At 40.5% G+C, this 23,586-nt stretch overlaps 2 protein-coding genes across 2 annotated transcripts in view; one reads left to right on the forward strand and one right to left on the reverse strand.

Moving 5' to 3' along the window:
- LOC129404959 (translation initiation factor IF-2-like) overlaps nt 1–14,935 on the reverse strand; it is a 157,430-nt gene extending 142,495 nt beyond the window's left edge. Inside the window, exons 1-2 of the mRNA XM_055139879.1 lie at nt 14,609–14,935; nt 13,611–14,441 (exon numbers count right to left, since the gene is read on the reverse strand). Of these exons, the coding sequence (XP_054995854.1) occupies nt 13,611–14,441; nt 14,609–14,935 (1,158 nt within the window). The remainder of the gene's footprint in view (nt 1–13,610; nt 14,442–14,608) is intronic.
- ADGRL2 (adhesion G protein-coupled receptor L2) overlaps nt 1–23,586 on the forward strand; it is a 569,912-nt gene that overhangs the window by 369,859 nt on the left and 176,467 nt on the right. The window lies entirely within an intron of this gene.

Raw genomic sequence — 23,586 nt, forward strand, 5'->3', positions numbered from 1 at the left:
TGCACAGTACAACATATTTTACCTTGAATTTGAGGAAGTGATTAATAAGAATGGCAGAAAATGTCCTGAGTTCTCAAGCACGTGTTCTTTAAGAGGGAATGTGTCTTGCTAAATGTTGGATGCCAAATGTTGCCAGATTTTTCTAGTTTAATTTTAGAGCTAAAAAAACTTATTTTGATTGGAACTTTTTATTTTATTTTATTATTATTTTTTTTATCACACCTATAGGTGCTCTGGGGCTATGGGGCTAATCCTTGCTCAATGTTTGATGTTGACTCCAGTGGTGCTATGCTAGAGATCAATTCTGGGCCTCCTGCATGTAAATGCTGTGCTCTAGACTGTTCAGTCATTTCTTGGCCCTTCATTGAAGTTTCCGAAGTTTTAAGAGTGGTGGGATAGGGATGTAGTAAAGTAAAGTAAAGTAAAATACAAGCATGAGACTTGTATTCCAGCCCTGTCACAGACAAAACCATTTTTTTTGACAAGTAGTATAATGAGAAAACAACAACAAGAACAACAACAACAACAACAATATTTTGTGACCAAAAAGCTACAGAGCTAATATGACATTTGCTTACTGGATTTTGTACAAGCCATCCATTTAGGACTTCTGTGGTATTCTTTATTAAGAAAAGGCGCTTACTGTTAAGAGGGAAAGGAGTAAACCAATAGATACAATGATATCTTAAGTACTATAATCCCTCTTCATTTTGCATCTTTTAACATTGAAGATGTCTTAATTGTCAAAAGAAAGACCAATAATATTCAGCATGATTTTCTTGTGGGGAGAGGGAACCCAATTTGTAGTGCTCTGTGGATGTTTTCAGCAGTGCTCAGGGATCATGCTGTGCCTAGGGTCAATCCAGATTGACCACAATACAGGTCCATGATCAGACCTTTGTGCTAACTCTATGGTGCTAATATGATTTTCCTAATAACAAATTTCATCGCCTTTATACAATGTTTTGGAAAAGCCTTCCTGACCCACCAAAGGGCAATCTAAATTTAAAGGCAGCATTTAAATCATCAGCATAAAATCAGAACATCTTCCTTGGAAGCTTTGATTATTGATTTATTTTTTTAAGAAAATAATAACAAAAATTGCTTGTCATTTGACATGAAAATATGGTTAAAATGCTTTTTGCCTCTTGAATATATGTGCTCAGATTTTGACTGCTTAGTGAATCACAAATGGGTAAAGATAGAAGTTTGATAAAGTTTACCATTATATATAAAATGGCAAAGATGGGGGCCGGAGAGACAGTACAGCCGACAGCGCATTTGTCTTGCATGCAGTTGACCCAGGTTCTAATCCTCAGCACCCCACATAATTCCCAAAGAACCACCAAGAGTGATCCCTGAGTGCAGAGCCAGGAGCACTAAAAGCACTAATATATGGCTTATAAAAAGAATTTAATACATTAACTAGATTTACTAATAAGTAAATTCATGCATGTGCATATGTACAATTGTGATAAGTAGATTTGTTCAGGATTTCTAGGTTATTTAACTTGCAATAACCATATCAGCAAAGCAGTGCTACACTACTTGGATCACAAGTAGCCTTATTAGTGAACTAAATATCATATTATTATAGTATTTGTGGTTATAGGATTCAATTTCAAGTACACCATAAATGCTTTTCTACAACCAGCTAGAGCTCAGGCCCCTTGTTCGACACTTAAGAGGCCAGTCTTTAAAAACAAAATAACTGCATAACCAGGGGAAAAACGTCTGCGAGTGGGCACCAGGGAGATAGCTCCAGCAGTAGTAGCGCCTTGAGTTCAGTTACCCTCGCTAACTCCCAGGACCACCAAGCATCTCCCCAGCAAAAATACAGGAGCATAAGCGCTGTATTGCAAACATGCCTCTGATTTGGTATAGATCATTCTGAAGAGCTTATTATTACTTTCTGCATTATTCAACTTGGAGGGCCATTCACATTTCTAGATACAAGAATGTGGGCAGGGCGGGAGTTAATTTCAGAGAGGAAGTTCCAGAAACAACTTTTAAATATCAAATACTTTTTTTTTTTTTGCGGGAGTTGGGGAGGCGGGGTGCACACTCAGCTGGACTAGCTTTGTGCCCAGACTGATCTCATGGTGGTGCTGAACAACCACATGGCATTGCCAGGAACTGAACCCTGGTCAGTCCTGTGCAAGGCAAGTATCCTATCTGCTGTATTATTTCTCCAGCCCTAAATTTTGTAAATTCATTCCTCAGGGCTGGAATATTAGTACAGAGGTTAAGGTGCTTGGCTTCAAATAATGGTCCCGGATCAAATCCCCAGCCCCAGATATGGTTCTTCGTGCACATGTCCAGGCATTGCTCCTGGGCATAGACCAAGGAATTGGCAAATGGCACCGCCAGGTGTGGTACCCAAACAAAAAGAAACAAAGAAAAAAACCTTTTCCCAAACAGGTACTGAGAATTTATCAGTGCAAAATTAGAACCTCCTAGGTGTAAATTACTGCGGAATGGAATTTGCTGGAAGGATGTGTCACAAAATTGAAATAAAGCCTGAATGCACTGTAGCACTGTAGTACTGTCATCCCGTTGTTGATCGATTTACTCCAGCAGACACTGGTAATGTCTCCATCTTGAGACTTGCTGTTACTATTTTTGGCACATTGAATACGCCAGGGGTAGCTTGCCAGGCTCTGCCGTGCGGGTGGGATACCCTCGAGGGATGGAGGAATTGAACCTGGGTCTGCTGCGTGCAAGGCAAATGCCCTACCCACTGTGCTATCGTTCCAGTCCAAAAGCCTGAATAAATTTACTAAAACCTAATGTAATGAAGAGGGAAACAGTATCCCACCTTGCAGGAGTAGTGGGTGGATCTTCATTAGGAAGCCTGGATGTAAAATTACCTAATATTCTATCTATCTCTTTGTGTATTCATCACTTATTTCATTGTGTGTAGAAGACACTTGAAATAAAAACTTTCCTGTTTTATATCTAAGTATAAAGTTGATGAGAATCTGTTGCAAATTCATTCTGTAACCTCGTCAAAGTTGGGGATTTTTTCAATTATTTTTATTATTTTTTGAGGATAAAAACACATCCTGAAGGGGAAAAAAGAATAAGATCTATTTGAAAGAAAATGTTGTGAAGTAACGGTTTGTGGAGAAATAGCATATAGTTAAAATTCCTGAATGCTGTGCATATTAAACATATTCTATAAATCTTTACATCCTAATTAGTTTTGTATATTTGCTTACATTTTTTTTTGTGTATAGTCTTATTTATTTTCCATGCATATTTGGTCTTTGTTTCTGTAAATGACTGATTTCTCTGGGGAGGGAGCAGGTTTACCACTTTCCAGTAGCACCTAGAGCAAGGAATTGAGGGAGGCAGGTTTTCTATGAGTGTAGAATAATTGCCTTTATTATCCTTACATTTTGAAAGCTATGTCAGCCTACAATCTCGGCAGAAATGCAAAATTAAAAATGAATATAGAAAATAATGTGCACTTGTCTCTGACATGAAATCACTCTGTTGTGCCAAATGTAGCACAAATGGCCTTCTAACAGGGGTCTTATGCAAGCGGTGGGTGATCAAAGAACAACACCAAGTCACACTAGTGGTGTCAAGGACAATGTATTCTAAATTCTGTTTTGCATTTCTTCTGTGATATTGTGCCCGAACACAAATATATAGACATAGATATATACATATATATGTGCATATATATTTTTACAGAATTTAAATAATTCATTCAAATAAATTATTTAAATGACTTAAAATTCCTTTGTCAAACAGATTAATGGAACCTTGTTATTCAAAAGATAAATCATTTTATATGAAGTGGCAAAGACTTCAAGGGCTAATAAAGGTTTTATGAGAGATAAACTTTTAATAAATTAATATTTTTGCCTGTACTTATTTTACATACATAAATGCTGACAATGATACTTATATCAATACTTCTGACTGATTTTTAAAAAAACAGTATTCATAACCTTTAAGATAAATCATTTCTAAAGATTTGGTTTTGGATTTCTGATGGATTATAATTCACCTAGTAGAGTGGAAGAAGATTTAAATACTAGTACTGTAAATGTTATTATTTGTGTAATAAGGAAATATAGACTAGCTTTTCTTCTATTATAAATTTCTATAAACCCAGTAATCATTAGATGTGAAGAATTTAAATACATCATTTTCTAGGGTTTGCAATGTATTCAGCACTCAAATCATTTTGCTGTGTAGGTCTTAATCAGAAAGATGTTTTGATCTAGAAAATTACGGTAAAATAGTATTTGTCTAACAAGACCCTAAGACCCTGGGAAAAATTTTAAGGATTTTTATGAACCTCAGTACACATTCTTCAGCTAAAATTTGGCATAGTTTCAATTTGAGATTCCAGTGAAATTCAATTGGTTTATTTTATAATTAAAAACAAGGAAATCATAGTAACAAAAATATATAATGTATAACACTCATGTTTATAATAGAAACATCCATAAAGAAAGAAACATGTTCTAACTTTTCTCATTACTCCAAAGGGAATTGCATCTTTAATCACACAAAGCACAACTGCTTTCTAATTTTGTTTAAAGTGTTTCAATACTTACAAAAACCAGATCAGGTTATTGTAAATCTAGAGCAAATTAGAATCATTGGCCTCTGCTTAGCTCTATGTAAGAGTTCTATGTAAATCATAAATTTAATGGCATACTAAGACACACATCTGTTTCAGTTTTGTAGAAGTTAATAATCTAACTACAGAGTATTTAAACACTTCTTTCATTAACTGGAAAATTGAGGCAAAGATAGACTTCCTTCAGTTATAAGGTATACTATTTTACCTTTAAACTCAGATAAGCTATGTATTTACCTAAGTAGTTTATTTTCACAAATGTTCAAATCTCATATCTATTATTGACACAACTTAAGTTTTTCTTCTGCATAGGCATATGCAATATAAATCAATCATCTCAAATCTTTACCAATTTAAAACATTTTGATGTGATACACACATCTAATATGTAAAATAATCTTAAAGTAGTGCATTAAAGAGAATAAATTGCGTAATTGTGTGAAATGTGAAAACTAAATTATTTAAGGTAGTGAAATATTGGGCTGGAGCGATAGCACAGTGGTAGGGCGTTTGCCTTGCACGAGACCGATGCAGGTTCGATTTCACTGCCCCTCTCGGAGAGCCTGGCAAGCTACCCATGGTGTTTTCGATATGCCAAAACCAGTAACAACAAATCTCAAGATGAAGATGTTACTGGTGCCCGCTTGTGCAAATCGATGAACAACGGGATGACAGTAACAGTGAAATATTATCCAGAATTCATTTTTATTTGTCTATATTTGTGGTGCTGGTTATCAAACCCAGGGTCCTATCATTGAGCCACATCCCTAACCTCTAGAGTTTTGTTGTTTTTTTTTTTTTCCAGTGAGGAGGCACATCCGGTGATGATCAGGGCTTACTTCAGGCGATTCATTCATTTATCATTCCTTGAAGGCTCAGGGTATCATATGCAGTTCTAGATTTTGAACCCAGGGTGGGCCGTGTGCAAGCAAATGCCCTACTTGCTGTACTATTATTGCTATTGTTTATTTTTAAAAGAGCAATAATCAATGATTCGGTGATCCATATCATTTAAAAGCAGTTTACAGCCAGAACGGTGCTATAGCAAGTAGGGCATTTGCCTTGCATGCACCTGACCTAGGCTTGATCCCAGCATCCCATGTGGTCCCTTGAGCACTGCCAGGGGTAACTTACTTCTGAGCATCAACCGGTGTGAATCCCTTCCCCCACAAAAAAAAAAAGGAGTTTACATTCTGGGATATGTGCAACATTTAAATTTAATGGCTAGCATCTTATTTAACCTTTCAGAAACTTTAACAAGCTATAAATATTTTTTCATTTTTTTTCTGTGGCCTCCTTCTTTGAGACATACCATTCCATAAACAGCAATAACCTCATACAATACTAATTACTGTGTTTCATTTATCATTAGATAATAAATAGGATTTAGCTTTACTTGCAGTGTATTTTACATTGTTTGAACAATGAAGTATCTGTGGTTTGAATTTGGGTCATTAATTCAGGTAGTAGGGACATAGTACTAATTAAATTGCTATCATAAATTAGATTCCCACAATGAAAGGGGGGGCACTCTTTTAACGCCCTAATAATCCTATTTAGTTATATTATAAATACGTGATTTTGGTAACCAGGACAGTTGGATAAGTAGTGTGAATGGTTCAGTGCAACTTAGCTCCATTATTGAAGGAAAACAAAAGAATACAGTATCTACGTGGAATACAATGATCTACATTTTTAAAATGTATGTAGAATACTTGGTGAAGTCATATGATCATTAATAGGTTTGATTCTTTGCTTAATTTTGTTTTCTTGTGTTTTTGTTCTGTGGCCATACCCAACAGTGCTTCAGGCTTACTCCTACTCCATGCTCAGGGGTCAATCCTGGTAATGCTCAGTGTGAGGCCATTTGTGGTGTTCAGGTTCCAACTGGGATCAGCTGGAGTGGTTTTTTTTTTTTTTTTTTTTGCTTTTTGGGTCACACCCGGCAATGCACAGGGGTCACTCCTGGCTCATGCACTCAGGAATCACCCCTGGCGGTGCTCAGGGGACCATATGGGATGCTGGGATTCGAACCCGGGTCGGCCGCGTGCAAGGCAAACGCCCTACCCGCTGTGCTATCGCTCCAGCCGCACAGCTGCAGTGGTTTAACCCCCTAAAACATGTCTCTCTGTTTTTCATTTCTGTGTCTGGGCCACGCTGGACAGTTTTCAGGGCCAATTCCTGGCCCTGCACTGCGGGTTTACTCCTGGCAAGTTTTAGTACTAGATAGGCACCAGGAATCCAACCCCAACAGGCAGTGTGCAAGGCAAATGCCTTACCTGCTATACGATTGTTCAGACCTCTTACGCTTTTATTTTTGAAATTCATCCAAATCCTTTTCATTGACTGTTGCTCAATAAAACATTATTATTGCAAATTATGTCAGCTTTCCTTTGAAATATGTCATTTTAGTATGATTCTAAATGTGGATGCTAGTTTTAAAGAAAACATTCTTTTTAATGCGTTTATACTTATCACAAAAAAACATATGACTATTACATCATTGTTTGGTCTAAGACCTGAATGATTGATTTCATAGTAACCTTAAGAATGCATTGGAACAAGATGCAGTACGTTGAAAACTTAATTTTAAAGATTTAAACTATTTTGAAAATAGATATGGGAACATTCTATTATCTTATCAGGGAACTAATGAGAGATTTTGAAGAAAATCTTTCCAAATTGCTGTTCTAATTTCTACATGTACAGACAATTTTTTAAATTAAAATGTAGACATAAAAGTTTTTAAAGTATGAAGCAGAGTTTAGTTTAAAAAAATAGATCAGAACTAATTAGAATTATGAAATTATGAGTGTTAACATATGATCAGAAAGATCATATACTTGATCAACTAAGGGCAAATATCTCATGTTTCATTGCTGTAGAACATAAACATTTTTCAAGGCTGCAATGAAACAGCTTAATGTTTAAAATGCAAAGAACATACATTGAAAAATTATTGAAAAATACTTGAATATATTCTAACAAAAATCTTAAGTGTCATATAATTGAATTTTTGACTTTCTAACTCGACCCAGGTTTGATTCCTCTGTCCCTCTCGGAGAGCCTGGCAAGCTACCGAGAGTATCCCGCCTGCACGGCAGAGCTTGGCAAGCTATCCATGGCATATATGATATGCCAAAAACTGTAACAACTTTGGAGATGTTACTGATGCCCGCTTGAGCAAATCGATGAACAACAGGACAACAGTACTACAATGCTTGACTTTCTAAAATGCAAAAAGTGTATTTGTGGCTTTGTTTTTTCAGTCTTAAAAGCCTTTTGCAAGTTTGCTATACTAAAGTGAACTATGACATGAATAATCAAAGTTATATTCTCTGAGGCACTAAAAATTACATTTGGACTTCTGTGAGTTTGCTATTTGGTTATTTTTGAGGGATAGATTCAATAGAGTAGAGTCATCTCTACTCTAAAAAGCAATTAACCATTGCTTTACTTTTCTTCTCATCTAAGCTACATAAGGAACATGTGATGCTCTACCCAGGAAAGCACATTCAAATAATTTATACTTAAAGTTGTGTGGGGCTGGAGACATAGTACAGCAGGTAGGGTGCTTGCCTTGTACATAGCTGCCCCAGATTCGATCCCTGGCACCCCCTATGGAATGATTCCTGAGGACGAGCCACGAATAAGTCCTGACACTAATACCCTCAAATCAAAAGGAAGCAAACAAACAAAAATAAAGAGTTGTGTTTTCAATTTCCTATTACTTTGGCTTTAATATACATTGCTTAAATTTAAAGAAATTTTGTCAGTGTTTCTGACAGAGGTTTACATTTATTAAAAAAGATTGGGAGACCTGTTTTAAAATCCTTCATTTGAATTTTAAAAAAAATCGGTACTGGGTATTTATGCAAACAATATAATGACAACAAGAAGTTATAGGCAGCTTTACATAAAACGAGTGTTCTCATAATTACATTTCATGACTGGACAGAAACACTGATAGAAGAAGATTCTGTAAGATTCAATTACATAAAATCCTCAAGGTACAGAGATTAACAAGAGTCATGGGAACAATCTATGAGAAAGAAAGGCTAAGAATGATTTCTGTAAGATTCACAGGAACGAATATAGATTATGAAGGATTTTAAAAAATTTACTTTCTAGTATTATAACGGTAATAACATGGACATTTTAAAAATTCCTAGATAGCTATTATATACATACATATTTAAACTACACAGAATAATACTATATTTCATTACATATACCCTTTAAAAGTATGTTTAAAATAATATATTTAATAATACTTGATTTATATTTCCATATAATATTAAGCACAATATACCATAATCATGTTTATACTTTAGTTCAAACTGACAGTACTTTTGGAGATGGCATTTCTACATTTTAGATAGGATTTGGCCTTCTTCAACAAAGATTTATTCAGTCCGGAGAGAGCTGGGAGAATAGTTAAAAACTTATTGGCTTTGCCAAATGCTTTCATATGTTTCTGCTCTCATGGAAAATGAGTTTTGATTTCTTTTCGGCCTACATGCATGGCAAAACTAAAATGAAAAACAAAGCTAGCAACTTCCAACCAGTTCTAGTTTAGTATATACATTGCTTTGATCTGCTCTAGGGCTTTAATGTATTTCTAGAGTAGTAAAAAGTAGACTCAGTCCTGGACATTATTTAATAGTAATGATGAATAAAAGGGAACTGACTAACTTTAGAATGAAATTCACCTAAATTTATTTCTATTTTTGTTTTAGAAAGTAGATTAGCTTCTCCCATTGTTTTATTTTAGAACATCACTGGCAAAATTATGTTCGCCACAATGAATACAGTTAGAGCCTCATTCATAGTTCACTAAGGGTGTGTCTAGCCAACCTCACACCATCTTTGGCCTGCTATCAAGTCCTATATGTCCTTCTCATTCCACTCCAAACTACCTCAGGTAACCCCTTTACAATCAGCATATCAGTCATCAAGTTTGATGGAATGGGACAGTGAAGAAGTTACTCACTGTGTTCTATCAGTTTACACCAATCATAATATTTTGTAAACACGTCCATTTTCAAACTTCCTTAGATTCATTTATTTGCGACCAGAACTATTGTCATTCACACTTTTATTTTCACAAGTATCTCCCCCTTTCCTTCTACAAGAAGATGCTTAGATGGTAAATAGTTTTAACAATGAACATAATTTCTATATCACAAATATGTGGACTCGCTGAATAAAGTAATCTTTGGTTCCTTAAAGTTGTCCAAATTAAAAACATGAGTTTCTACAGTTGGAAAAAACATGTATGGTTAAAATGTTTGAAGCCCATCAATCTCTCTGACCACATAAACTAATGAGTTCCTTCTGTTTTCTTTGAATGAAATCACCATGAGTGGTTAGATGTTGATTTAACATAAAACAAATGGAAATGGGTGTTTCCTTTGTCCTTTGTAGAATTTATTTTTAAAAACAATTAGCAAGTATTATGAATAAGTCAATGATTTTGCCATTACTTAAATACTAATATAGATTGAGTAGTTAAAATGATTGGATTGTAGGGAATGCAAAACCTACACCAACTGCCTTTAACTTGGTAACATCTGCAGACGTTATTAAGCTTCTCATTTAATTTTTTTCTCCCATCACACCTGTATTGTTATAATTTATATTTTGAATTGTCATGAAGTGTCAGGCAAATTATGTTTTCTGGATTTGTGTGTGTCATTTAAATATTCTTTTGTAATGGCAGGTTTGTGGCTAACAGCTTAATCTTGAATATATCAATGCAACTGAAAGCTCTGCTTCAGTTCTTTGTGGGTACAAAGAAGGCTGAAACATATTGTGTGCAAAGTGCAGGGGAAAAAACCTTTAATATTTAAAATATTATTATCCTATAGTAGGAATATGTGTTGATGTAATAAAAAAAAGCATGTCTTTTATATTCTTAGAGGGGAAAAGTGTTGAATCCTTTGAACTCTATAAAACACACATTCGACTGAAATGTGTGTTCCAATCAAATTTAAAATTGAAAACTTGTATGAGTCGTTTTGCACTACTTAAAATGTTAACTCACCTTTGAGTACTTCTTCCCTCTTTGTGCATCTTTTTTTTTTTTTTGTGATATGTTCTCTCAGGAACACAGCAGAAAGTGACTTACTTATGTACTCAGCACAAATCTCAGGTCTATGAAATGTAGGCAGTGGGTTCTTCCAGAGATTCTTTCTGAGAGTTAAATAAATGAGTAAATGAACCAACATATGGTGAGCTTAATTCAGGCAAAAATCTCTATTGATCACTTATTATACTCACTAAATAAAAACCTCAACCCAAGTTTTGCTTCTGAAAGAAAATAGGATTAGTGATCTATGCACTCACTGGGGCATCTTGTGAATTAGATGAGTGAAAACAACTTCAAAGATGACCAGAAGAAAGGGCTAAAAATTCCCAGAATATACAAATTATTATAAATTTGACATGTTTTGGCCTATCTTGCTGGATAAAATAATTTCGAATTTCATGAGATAACGATATAAGTAATTTACCTCTGAAGTCTGAGAATTCTAGAATTCTGCCATCTTTTCAACTACTTTAAAGTAGCTCGATTTAATCTTCGTAGGTAGAGCTGTTATATGTATAATTTTTGACAGATGTAAAAATGGAGGTGTTTAATAAGATTTCACACCAGTTCTGTTCAAGTGTATTTTTCTCCAGACTATATCGTCCATCGGTAATATCTGAATTACGCTAAGAAATTCCACAAGGAAGGGTGTATATAGTTCAAAGTACAGATGCTCTATTAGTTTTTGCATTGGTAAGAATATAAAATACAAACAAATATGATCAAGGCTACTTGTTTTAATGAAAATTATAATGAATCAGCAAACAGTGTTCAGTTATTTGTACATATTCCTGCATATTTTTTTGTAACCTGAGAACAAACTTGAAGAGCTGGATTCACTTTGCTATTACAAGTATCTGGCTTCGTGACAGATAGGTAGAGTCTTTGTGTCTTTTGAACAATCTGCTGTTGACACTTGAATAACATTGTTGTTTGGAATGAGTTCAGAAGTATGATGACTGCTACATACTCTTAGTAACAAAAAGTACATATTGTTTCTGAAAGCAAAGAAATTGAAGTTCCTTCCTATTTTCCACTATTTTGCAGAGGTTCTAAGGCTTGGAGAATCCGTTACTGTTGCAAATCAACGCAAACATGTTTCTTTAGTGGAAGGCTGCATTCATTGGTAGAACAGTGATTCAAAAAATAATTTGAAAACTTAGTAACTTTCAGCTCAGAAACGTCATTTAAAAAGCAGCTCCCCGCACCCCACCCCCCAAAAAAAAAGAACAAACCCAGACCAGTTTTGATTTTCCATTTCTGTTAGGGACTCTTCTAACTGGTTTAAAACAATTTTTTTCCCCATGCCTGAGTTGCTTGGTTTCTGAGCTTGGGTCATTCGTGGGCACCTCCTCGCGAAGGCTCAAACGCCTACTGAGGAGTTCGAGGAAGTGTGGCTGGAGGACGCCCGCAGAAGCCGCTTCAATGTAAGGAAATGAGCGAAACAGACCTAACAGCACGCCGCGTGCACCCGGGAGTCCAGAGCCTTGTAGTTTCCCTTCCTTCCTTTGCTTATCCCGGTGGGTTTAATCAAAAACAAACAAAACGCTCTTGTGAAATATCGTCAATAAAGTCAAAGTTTAGCCAGCGCTCCCCAACTACAAAGGAGAAGTCACCGCAATTTTAAAAAATGTAACTTTCATTAGCAAGCGCGCCGGAAATCTCAGGTATCAAAGACGCATTAACCCTGGAGCGTCCCCCGCGCGCCGCGCCGCGCCGCAGCCGGACTGAGGCAGCGGCGGCGGCGGCGGCGGCCGGACGTTCTTTCTCCCCGGAGCCGTCACACAAAAGAAGGGCTGCAGCCACGAAAAGTTTCGGGGCGTCGGGCTTGCCGCTTGGAGGAAGGAGAAAACCTGGAGACCGGGTGGGTACAGCACGCAGCCGGGCAGGCAAGGAGAAAGCTCCCGGGCCTTTGGGGGAGGGGGGCGGGCGAGCCCCCTCGTCTGCGGCTTACTCCCCCCCCCGCGTCCCACCTCGGAGGCCCGAGCGCCGCGCTCTCCCCAGCCCTCTCCGTCCGGATCCCGAAATAAAATCAGTGTGTTTGGGAAAGTGTGTATGCGTGTGTGTGTGTGTGTGTGTGTGTGTTTGTGCAGGATGGAGCGCGCGCTCCAAGCGCGCGGAGCACCAAGCGCACAGTGAGTGGAGTTTGCAGGGGATTGAGGGTCGGGAGGGGGTTGGAGGCTGGAGGGGCGGAAGAGGGTGGGAGCGGGGGGTCCCCAGAGGCGGTGTGGGGGGAGTGCCGGCCGGGAGGGAGGGACTCGGCGCGAGTCCCCCGCAGGCCCCTCCAGGCGCGCTCCACGGCGTGTGCGCGCGTCCCCCGCCGCCGCCGCCGCCGCCGCCGCCGCCAGGACCTCCCTGCGGCCGCCCCGCCGGCCAAGCCGGGGCCGGCCTGAGCTCCGGCGGCTGCAGGGTCCCCGCCACCGCCTTTCGGACGGCTGGAACCCGTAAGTGTCCCCCTGCTAGAGCGCGCCGCCGCTCCGGCCGCTCCAGCGGGCTGGAAGAGGGGCCTGGGGGCGGCAGCGAGTTCTAGACTTGCCGCTCCACGTTGGGGACTTGGCGGTCGGGGAGCTTGCGAGTTGGCGTGAGCTCCTCTGGCTGGGAAAACCCGGAGTGAGCACGGCGTGCGGCGCCGCTGTCCCTGCGCCTCTGTTTCTCTGATTACCGAACCCGGGGGGCCGGAGAGGGGTGGGGTGGGGTGGAGATGGGGGGGCGGTACAAGGGGGGGGCGGCGACGGCGGCTGGAGGTGACTCCAGTTCAGACCTCGCCGAGAGTCTGTGTCAGGACTTCGCACTCCCCCGTCTCTCCCCCACTCTCTCTCCCTCTCTCTGGCTCTCTCGCTCGCTCGCTCTCTCTCTTGCTCGCTCTGCTCTCACACACACACGCGCGGAGGTGCCGGAGCGAAATCGGGAGCTTACCGGAGAATTCCTTGGGATTGTTGGGCGGGCAGCTCCCCTCCGCTGCCGTGCGCGGCGTGGCTCTTCCGTGCACCTCCCCGCTGCCCTAAGCCCCCCGAGTCCTCGCCGCCCACCCGCCTGCCCGGCGTGGGGCAGCGGCGGCCGCTCCGCCTGGGCCGGGAGCCCCGAAATGTGAGGCCGCAGGGTGGGCGCGCATCCCGGGATGCCTGGCCGGCCGGCGCCCTCGGCGGGCTGCGGGGTTTCCCGCACAAACTGAGTTGGCCCCGCGCCTGCTCGCCCCCCTCCCGCGCCCGCCGCTTCCAGGGGACTCCCAAGTCTGCGCCCCTCGTCCGGGCTCCCCCCCCTATCCTGCGCCTCTCCGCGCTTCGATCCTTGAGTATTTTTGTAGATTGCAGTCTGGTCCTGCCGCGGGTGGGTCGGAGGGGGCGAGCGGCCGGTCTGGGGGTGCGCGCGCGCGCGCGCCTCTGAGCACCCCCCCTCCTCCCTCCTTCCCCGCGGCGCGGAGCGGCGTGCGGGCAGCTGCGGGAAAATGTTGACCTGACCCCAGGAGCCGCCCAGCGCTGGCTGCTCGGCTGGACCAGGAGGCGGCGGCGGCCAAGCAGAGGGACGCGCCGAGCCGCGGACCGGGCGGCGGGCGGGCGACCCGCGCGGACCGGGCGGCCGAGCTTGCCGCTGCCCCCCGCGCCGCTCCCCGCACGGCCTCCCACGCCACACGGCCCGCCCCGGGGCGCGCTCGCCAACCGAGGTAAGAGCCGCCGGGCGAACAATCGTGCCTCTGTGCCTCGGCGCCGCGCCGCGGAGACCTGTTTGCTTTGCGCCTCCGACTCGGGGCTGCGCGGAGGAGGTGGCGGGAGCCGCGGGTTAGTCGGGGGCTCGACTGGTGGTTTCTATTCCCGCGGGCTGGTGGTGGTGAGGGTGAAGGCGGTGGGGGATCCGCGCTCACTGGGGCTGGCTCTCTCCCCCCTCCACCACCACCACACACCCCGTCCCCGCCCAGCTCTGCGATCGATCTGCGGCGCTCGCTGTCCCGGCTGGCCCGCCCGCTGCGCCTGGGCTCCTTGGGCTGTTGCCGCGCTCCCCGGGCGGCGATCGAAGGCGGGCGGCTGGGGGGTGGGGGGAGGCGCCGCAGTCCCAGGCCGCGGGGCTATCTGAAATCGGGGCGGTTGTGTTTTGGGGAAAGACTCCGAGATCTCGGGGTGTGAAGGTGCCTCCCGCCCCTTTGCAGCCTGGCTAGGGTAGTGTGCGGCGCGCCGGAGTTGGGGTGATGCTGCTCCCGAGTGCGGCTCCCCCCCGTCCCCACCCCCATCTGTCGGGAGAGAGCGCATCTCGATCCCCCCCTTCCCTATCCCCCCAGCACCCCTACTCTTCCCTCCTGCCCAGTGCCCCGGAGCCGGGCTGTTGGTCGAACACGGAGGAGTTTCGGTGTGGGGGAGGGCCCGGAGGAGTTGCTGCGGGAGGTGGTTGCTGCTTGGTGGCGGCTGGGGATGCCGAGAGGCGAAGGGGAGCCGCGGAGCGCGGCCAGATGTGGCTTGGGCGCCGGGGCGGAAGGGCCCCGGGGAACGCGAGGACGGAGTCTCCCGGACTCGCAGTCAGAGGGCAGCAGCGGGCCGCGAGGGGCCGCAGGACCTGGGAGGCGGGAGGAGGACGCCTGGGCCGGCCTTCTGGGGGTAGCGAGAGGGGCGTCGAGTGGGAGGGGCGCAGGGAAGGGGGGCGACCTGGGGCCTAAGCGAGCGTGAGCTCCTTGATTGGCTAGGGGCGACCCGTCCCGCCGGGGGAGCGACTGCAGCGCCCCAGCAGTGGGTGGGGAGCCGCCCTGGCAGCTCTCCCTCGCCTGGGACCTGAAAAGTTTGCAGCTTTCGCAGAGCCGCGGGGCTCGGGTGGGGGTGGGGGCGTGCTCGGGGAAGCCTCACGCGCTGCAAAGTGTCACCTAGCCGAGGGAGGGAGCGTGTTTCGTTCACGTTTGTGCAGTTTACGCTCTGCTCAGACTCAGAGCAGAGTCGGGCTGGGAGGGAGGGGGGGAGAGACAAGTCCGGCGGCGGTGTCCTCCCCCCGTTTCCCCTGTCTTCTTCGTACTCCGCGCCCCTCGTTCTCTCCCCGGACACCTTCGCTTTAGCCGTCTTCTCGGTCTGTCCGGATGCGAACTGTGTAGTCTCGGCTGCCGCCCAGGCGGTGTTTTCCTCCGGCTTTCTGAGAGGTGTCAGGCTGCTTAGCAGCTTCTCCAGGCGGCCAGGGAGCGTCTGAGCCGCAGCCCCCAACCATCTGGTTCGCGTTACAAAGGCCAGGTTCGAAGGCGCTCCCCCGCCACCCCGCCCTCCGCTCTCCAGTCTTCCTGCACATTCTTGGCGCCGTGTGTAGTGAGTGCGCTCTGCTTCCCCGCTGCAGAGGCGCAGGCTGGTTCATTCATTTCCCTGCCCGGGTTTGTGCCTGGAACCGGTCCCGCCGACTTTGCTCTTTGCTCAACTCAAGTTGCACAATGAAGAAAAGTCACATCCGATTGGTAAATAATTGCCTGTTGGGGTGTCTCTTTCTGAATGAGGTTGGATCTCGGACAGACCTTGCAAGATGGGCACTAGAAAGGCAGTGTACGCTCAGAACAGAAAAGTGGACTCGCTTTTGCGGTGTACGTGGCAGCGTTTCAAGTTGTGGTGGGAAAGGTAACTTTGTAACTTTGAATCCAGCACCTTTGTTCTACTCGAGGACCCTTTTGTATAAGAGAATCTGCTTCTGTCAGGTGTGCTATGGAACTTTCTTGTGGTCCCTGCCCCCCTCCCCCGCCCCCTCCCCCGTCCGAAAAATTTATGCATGATAGAGAGAATACCGCTGAACAAATGTTCTGTTGTTTAGTTTCTTCAGACATTCCGATTCTCTCCTTTTGTTGTTTGCCTCTAAAAGAGGTGCCATTTCACATCATTCTGCACAAATTGTTTGAATTAATGCAAGTGTGAATTCTTACCGTTTGAAGGGGACTATTAGCATATCAAAGGTTTCTTAGCTTCAGCTCAATTGAGAAAACTTCAGCCTGTCTTCCATTTGCTTCCAAGGGGAGGCCCAAAGGGCAATGAGAATTGTAAAGGGGGAAAATAGGGAGGTGGATTCAGGCTGTGTTTCTGAACTTTTACTGTTTTGTAATTATGTGAGCGAAAAACATTGTCTATTGCTGTGGAGCCCTGGCGAATGGCAAGACAATTATTTTCTATTGATAAATGGTTTGTTCCTAGAAAAAGGGTGACCTTTTTATTTTATGATAGTCACTGTTGCCTGGCTTTGGGGGTACCTTCAGTGGAAGAAAGTGAGAAAACTTTCACATCTAACAATCCCTTTCCAGGCCTACATTTTGTTTTATTAGTAAAGTGGGGGAAAGGGGCTTTTAATTAGTCTATTAAAACAATGAAGTCTAGTGATTAAAAACGCACTTATTTCTATACCCAGGAAACTATGTTTAAAATAGTTCCCAAATTAATAGGAAAAAAATAAAACAGTGGAGGACGTTGAATATTAAAAACTCATCATGAACTTTGTTAATGCAACTTCTATTGCAAGTTAAGTTTGAAAATAGGTTTTCAAGTACAGCTCAATTAAAAAATGGTAGATAGACATACTTTTGTGTAAATATGATTTTGGAAAATTATCAAGACAGTAAGCTCTAGAATTTATCGTAAGTTTTGTTTTTGCTACAGCATACCAGCTCTTTTCATTTCCAGTGAGGTGTACTGTGATTTTCTTTAAAAAAAAAAACGAATATGCTTTAATGAAGAGACTAGTAAGAACAAGTACTAGGGTCATTTGGGTCATTTTATTGTACCCTGATGTTGAGGTTAAGGGAGAACTTTTATCTTCAACTGGTTTTATCTATTTAGCTCAGTATTTTGTAAGACCCTAATTTGGGAATGAAAATAAATCTCATTGAAGAAGATCTTAGCCTTGTAGATATGTAAGGTCATCATTTTTTATTTTATCTTTGATAGTTGATTTTGAACATGAATTCAGTATCTTTTCATTGGATAAGGATTGTTTTTTTAAGCTAGTTCTGAACTCTCTTTTCATATGAATAGTGAAAATAAACTATAATTTTGGAGGGAAATGCCATTGTCTTAACAATTTTAGGCTTCAGTTGAATAATAATTTTTTTAGATTAAGGTGAAGTTTCTTTTCAGGGATATTCCAGTTGTCTATCATTACCCTGAAATCATTTTTATGATGGTTTATTTATCTATTCCCTCCAGTTGTCTAAGAAGTTCTTTCTAGGTTAAAAAAAAAAGCTCACATTGATGTAATTGCTATTATTGCACTTAAGTTGCTGTTAACTAGTCTGCTTTGAATGCAGAGTGCTATAAAGAAAACACATTATCCTTCAGAGCTATTAGTGATAATCTAAAAATTGTCTTGAAAACATTGCTCTTCATTTTATATAGTGGTGATCCTGAAATCAGTAAATCTCTAAAGGTGTAAAAAGCAGTGAAAAGATTTTTTTTTTGTCATTCAGATGACAAAATTGGACTACTTAGAGAAAAATTAATGTATAATCTATGTACTTCAGCTGCCATTTTCAATCACTTTGGGTTACTATGTGTTGGCAACAGAAAACAAATTTAGAAATGTAGATAGCTCTGGGAGTAGGTAGTTGGGGAAATCAGAATATTGAATCATTTGGGCCAGAACAAACCAATTACTTTAGGTTTTAACTTGAGAATTTCCAATAAAAATAAATTTTTCCAGTCTTTTGATTCTGCTTTATTAATGGACTAACATCAAAGCAGACGACAGATCTTCCAAATGTTATAAAAACTAATGTAAGTATACAGATCTCACATGAAGTACTACAAGTCCTAATTTAAGGCAAGCAGTTGGAGTTTTTATTGCTGCAATTTTCACAATCAGCAGAAACGTTAACACCAGGATTCTGGGTGTTTCCTTTCTTAAAATTAGCATGAGGAGAGCTTTAAAACGAAGCTTTATTTAGGGGTAGGTATTCATTTTGTTATGGAATCTTTCTGTGTCCTAAAATAATATTTTAGTGGCTTAAGTTATATAGAAATATCTGAACTAGCATTGAGATCTTAGGAAGAGGTAAGATCAGTAGGAAACTAGTATCTGCACACGTTGTATAAAATGCAATTGCTTCATTTTCTTTCAGAAGATATATTTAACTGAACAGTTGTGAATAAAATGTTCAAATAACATAGTTTCTTCGTAGATGTCTTACAAGATAAGGAGAACATTACCATTTATTCAAAGATGTGGGCTAAACACACTTGTACTACCTGAGAGAAATCTGTTTTCATTTTACTAAGAAGCCCCACCATTCACCCAGTTACTGATATTTAGGTCATAGATGAACTAGACTTAGATGAGTGAAATGTGGTTTTGGAAAACTGAAGAATTTAGTGTCTTAGAAGATGGTTGTTTTGACAGCAAGTTGCTTTGAAGACTCTGCTTTTTGCCTCTTGAAGTTCACTCAATCTGATTTTGAATCTCGAGGAGACTGTATCTGATTTTTGAATCTTGAAAGGGAGGTACAGTTGACATTTGTGTGCTTTCCAACAGGAAAGGTTTATGTGACAAAAATGGAGCTACTTTAGGTTTGGGGACGTACATGTTTTACAAGTACATAATTATGAAATATGTTCCATCCAGTTATTTGCAGAAATATTTCACTCAAAAACTTTGCAAATCAATGATTTTGATCAAGCGTTATGAAGAGCACGTTTATCTGCTATACCTGTAAAGGACTTGAAATCGTTTTCGTGTTTCAGTTATATCAGTGCCTAAGGTAATTTGTTTAAATATTAGTTCACATTACCTAAATAGATAACTGTTTTGTTACTATTTTCAAGAAAGATTAAAGCATTTTTCTTTTAAAGATAGATTAAAATCATAGCTTAGTTAACTTCTCTCTTAGGTAACACTAATTACTTTTATAGCCCCACCCAAATATTCATCTCTTCAAATAATTCTTGATTGAAGGTTGAAAGGTTGAAAAGTATTTAATCACCCAGATTACTGTAATTAGATTTGATGCTATCAGAAAAATTGAGACTGTTCTCTAAAACCTTTGCCACTCAAGATTGTCCAAGCAGTGATTATTATTATTTCTTTAAACCTTGAAGAAAAGGTTAAGGAAATAGGTTGTTTAATATATAGAGAGTTAATTATTGGAATTGGAGTATCAGAATTTTAAAAAAATGACATTTTCTTGAGAACTGTGATAATTTTAGAAGAGTAAAACTATAAGGTGTGTAATCCCTAAATTTTACATAGGTTAATACTGTAATATTTTGAAGTTGGTATATAGATTTTGTTAAATACATGGTATAAACTGTGAAAATCTCCTAATGTTATTGTGATGTAAGTAATTTTTTTTGGCAAGTCATTGATTATAAGAAAAGTTCCTAATAAATCAAAAATGCTTTTAAAATCTTTTTTAGTTCATCTCTTAACATTGTTTCAGTAGAGACAATAGTTTGCAGATACTTTCTAGTACATTTTTATCTAATATTTATATAAAAAAACTCCTGGGTCTTGCAAACAAAAATTAGTTATTAGAAAAGGTAAATCGAATGAAGGAAGTAAGCGCTTAACACATTCAAGGAAAATGCAGCTTACAGCAAAATGCTATTGATTGCTTTGGAGGCACAGTGCAAGTTTAAATACAATTTGTTTAATTACAACAAAAAATGTGGTTTTATGAAGTAATACAGTTTGTCTTTGTAGAGGATTTTATGCATTGTGTAGTGGTAAGTAAAATCCCATCACAGTTGTATAAATTTGTTCAATTACCAGAACGGCTAAAAGAAAAAAAAATCAATTTACGTTAAAAAGCAGCAGAAATTAGATTACCTTGGTTAGTAGAAACTTGCCAACAGTATCAGAATTGCTTAATAATATCAGAAGTTACCATGTTTTATAGTAAGGATATTGGTGCCTGTTATTATGCATACATCTGATTTATTTGGTGACTTTTTTGTGGACATGAAGAATTTTTTTCTTGCCATTTTTGCTTCGATGGAAGTTTTTAAATGACACACAGGCAACTATTTCCACCTACACATTCTTTAAAATTTCTTTTCTTTTTTTTTAACTGAATCACCATGAATTACAAAGTTACGAAGTTATTCCTGATTTGAGTTTCAGGCTTAGAATGTTCCCACCTACACATTCTTAATTTAGAGGTTTGCTTTGTAGTAGTAGGTTTGCTCAGGATTCTTTAAATTTGTAATCAGTTGATCCTTTAGTTTGGTGTAATAAAATATCAGATGTCATTTTACTAAAAAAACAAATAAGCAAACCCAACAACCTAGTCCATCAGTAGGATAGCTGATTTCTCAGTAGCAAAAACACATTTTAGAAATGTTTAAGGCTCACTCTAGAATTATATGAAACTCCAAATCTTTAATTGTTGTAGCAATAAAGCAGCAAAGATTCATCCCAACAACTAGTGGGGCACCTGTTTTATGACCACCTTGATTCATTCTGGCACCCAGATTTACCGGAGTGCGGGATCAGGCGCAACTGCTTCTCAGAGCCACCCGGCTGTTTTTAGGTCATGAAGTCAACTTCCTGGAATTTCTGGGGAAACCAGTTGAAAAGGGAGGACAAATGTCACTTTAAATAGAGATGTTTAAATCAGATTTCTGCCTGAGGGTAAAATTTAGGTCTGTTTTAGCCCAGTTGTAATGTCTCCCTCTATAGAGCACAGCATTAATCACGGCCTACAAGGAAACGAATGCTGAGCAAAACGGGCCCCTGTTGGTCTTGTCATTGATTTTTCCTATCTGTGAGGAGTACATTATAAACATTAAAATTCACACATAGGGATTACACCTTAATCTCTGAATTTCGGTATTGAAATGAGTTGCTTTAAAAGAAGCCTTATCGCTGAAAAATCTTTGGGAAACTATTTTTAAAGGATACATTCAATACTCTAATAAAATAGAAATATAAGATTCAAAAGCAGGTAAGTCAAGCCAAAGGTACTTTACTGAATTAATGATTCAGTCGTAAGCATGTTTTCAGATACAGCATGTTTTAATAACTTTGAAAATGTTACGTTTTCTCTAATGATAGAACAAAGACATATAATAAAAAATGGACACTCAGTTCCTGGCAATAGGTAGGAGAGATTGTAAAAGATGAGTGACAGACTGCTATGAAGTCAGGCTTTTTTTTTTATTAGAAGGCCAGATACAACTGTGTTACTTACTATTTATTTATTTTTTGGGGGAACAAACTCTTTAGCCATAATACTAGCAAAGAAGAATGTGCCATGAGGCTCCTGTTAAAAGAAGACGGGTTTGATTTGGTCTTACAGTTACTAGAAAATGCACTAGCTCCTTTTTTTGTTCAACATTTGCTCCCATGTACACGTTTCCTTGTAGGCTGCAGTTTATGTTTCTTTGTATATATCAGTATTTATGGACAAAGGTTATTTGCCAAAATTAGCACAAGAGCAAACAACGTAGAGAAAATATCAATGACATCAATGAGATATCAGTTTGATATGACTTAGTTGATTGCTATTTTACCCCTCAAATTTCCTACCTTCAGGTCATGAAATGCTTGTATTTTGTACACTTGATACCATGTTGTAGGTATTTTTACATCAGTCCACACCTCAAGCTGATTATTGCTCTGGATTGAGATGACAGAATAATCTAACCCCAATTACTGTCAGAAATGGTTCTGGGCTGCTGGGGGAGGACTAGGTGACCTTGGTTCTGACAAATGTTTTCCTTATAGAACATGGTACTGTTTAGGTAACAAGAAAGCAAAAGGCAATTTCTGTTTCCTGTATAAAAGTGAGTTCTCTTTTTAGTCCTTCGCAAAATTAAATACTATGATAGTAGTTCAGTGTAACATAAGAGTGATTATAATATTTCAGTCTTAAATTGACGTTTCTGTTTTAAATTGCATGGGTTAATCAGTTTGCAAATGTAGTTTACATTGAAAAATCATGTTAAAATGATTTTTCTTATGTCTTTGAAGATAAGTATCTGAATGCAATTATTTCCTTACCCATTGGTTATATCCACGTTGAAATTTTATTCCTTCACCTTAAAAGCCTGCCTTCTTCTTTTTAACTGTTTATTATTCTAGTTATTGACTAGAAATTAGAAAATGCAGTTTTATTCTCTACTTTGTCTTCTTAATCTCAGGATATGTGTGTTTGCTTTAAATCTGGAATTTACTGAGTTTAATTTTTTGGAACATTTCAGACAGTTTGGAAGCAAAGTTTGGTGGTACGCGCTTAATCATTTATACCCCAGAGATTTTATATATATATGTTTTATCTAAGCTGACAAAGATTTACTCTATTAATTCAGAATTAATGCATTTTTACCTGCTTGTCTTGTTTTCCATTATAAAAGATGAATGTAATTCTAAAACACTGGTTTTGCTTCATGTGTATGAACAAATAAAAATCGCCCTACAATTATGGTGTCCTAGACATTTTACTTTACTAAGGACATCTAAGCTGTTTTGGTCCTTAGTGTTCTGAGTATTCTGAGAAAGATCCTTCATGGATGTTACGTGTTTCCTCCTCAGAGCTTTATATCTGATAAATAATAGAAGTGATAGGGATGTTCCCCGCTTATTTTCTGTTGATAGTGCTGTGTGCTGCATATTCTGGATATGTCTCTTCATTTTTGAAAAATAGGTCTGTAGACTAAATATTTTAATATTTAGTGATGCGAAATTTTTCTATCAATTCAGATCACTATTACAAGTTGCCTTCCCCCCAACCCCAACCTTTTATGGGGAGGCCATACCCCGGATATACTCAGGGCTTACCCTTGGCTGACTCTGCACTTGTGGGATCACTCCTGGCTCTGCTTTTGAGACAATATAAGGTGCAGGGAATTGAACCCAGGTCAGCCATGTGGAAGGCGAGCTCCCTACCCACTTATATACTCTTTTCCTTAATCTTACTTTCTTCCTTTAACTGGATACAGAAAATGCAACTGATGTCTCTGCATAG

This window comes from Sorex araneus, chromosome 5, assembly GCF_027595985.1.
Source record: "Sorex araneus isolate mSorAra2 chromosome 5, mSorAra2.pri, whole genome shotgun sequence".
Classification (NCBI taxonomy): Eukaryota; Metazoa; Chordata; class Mammalia; order Eulipotyphla; family Soricidae; genus Sorex; species Sorex araneus.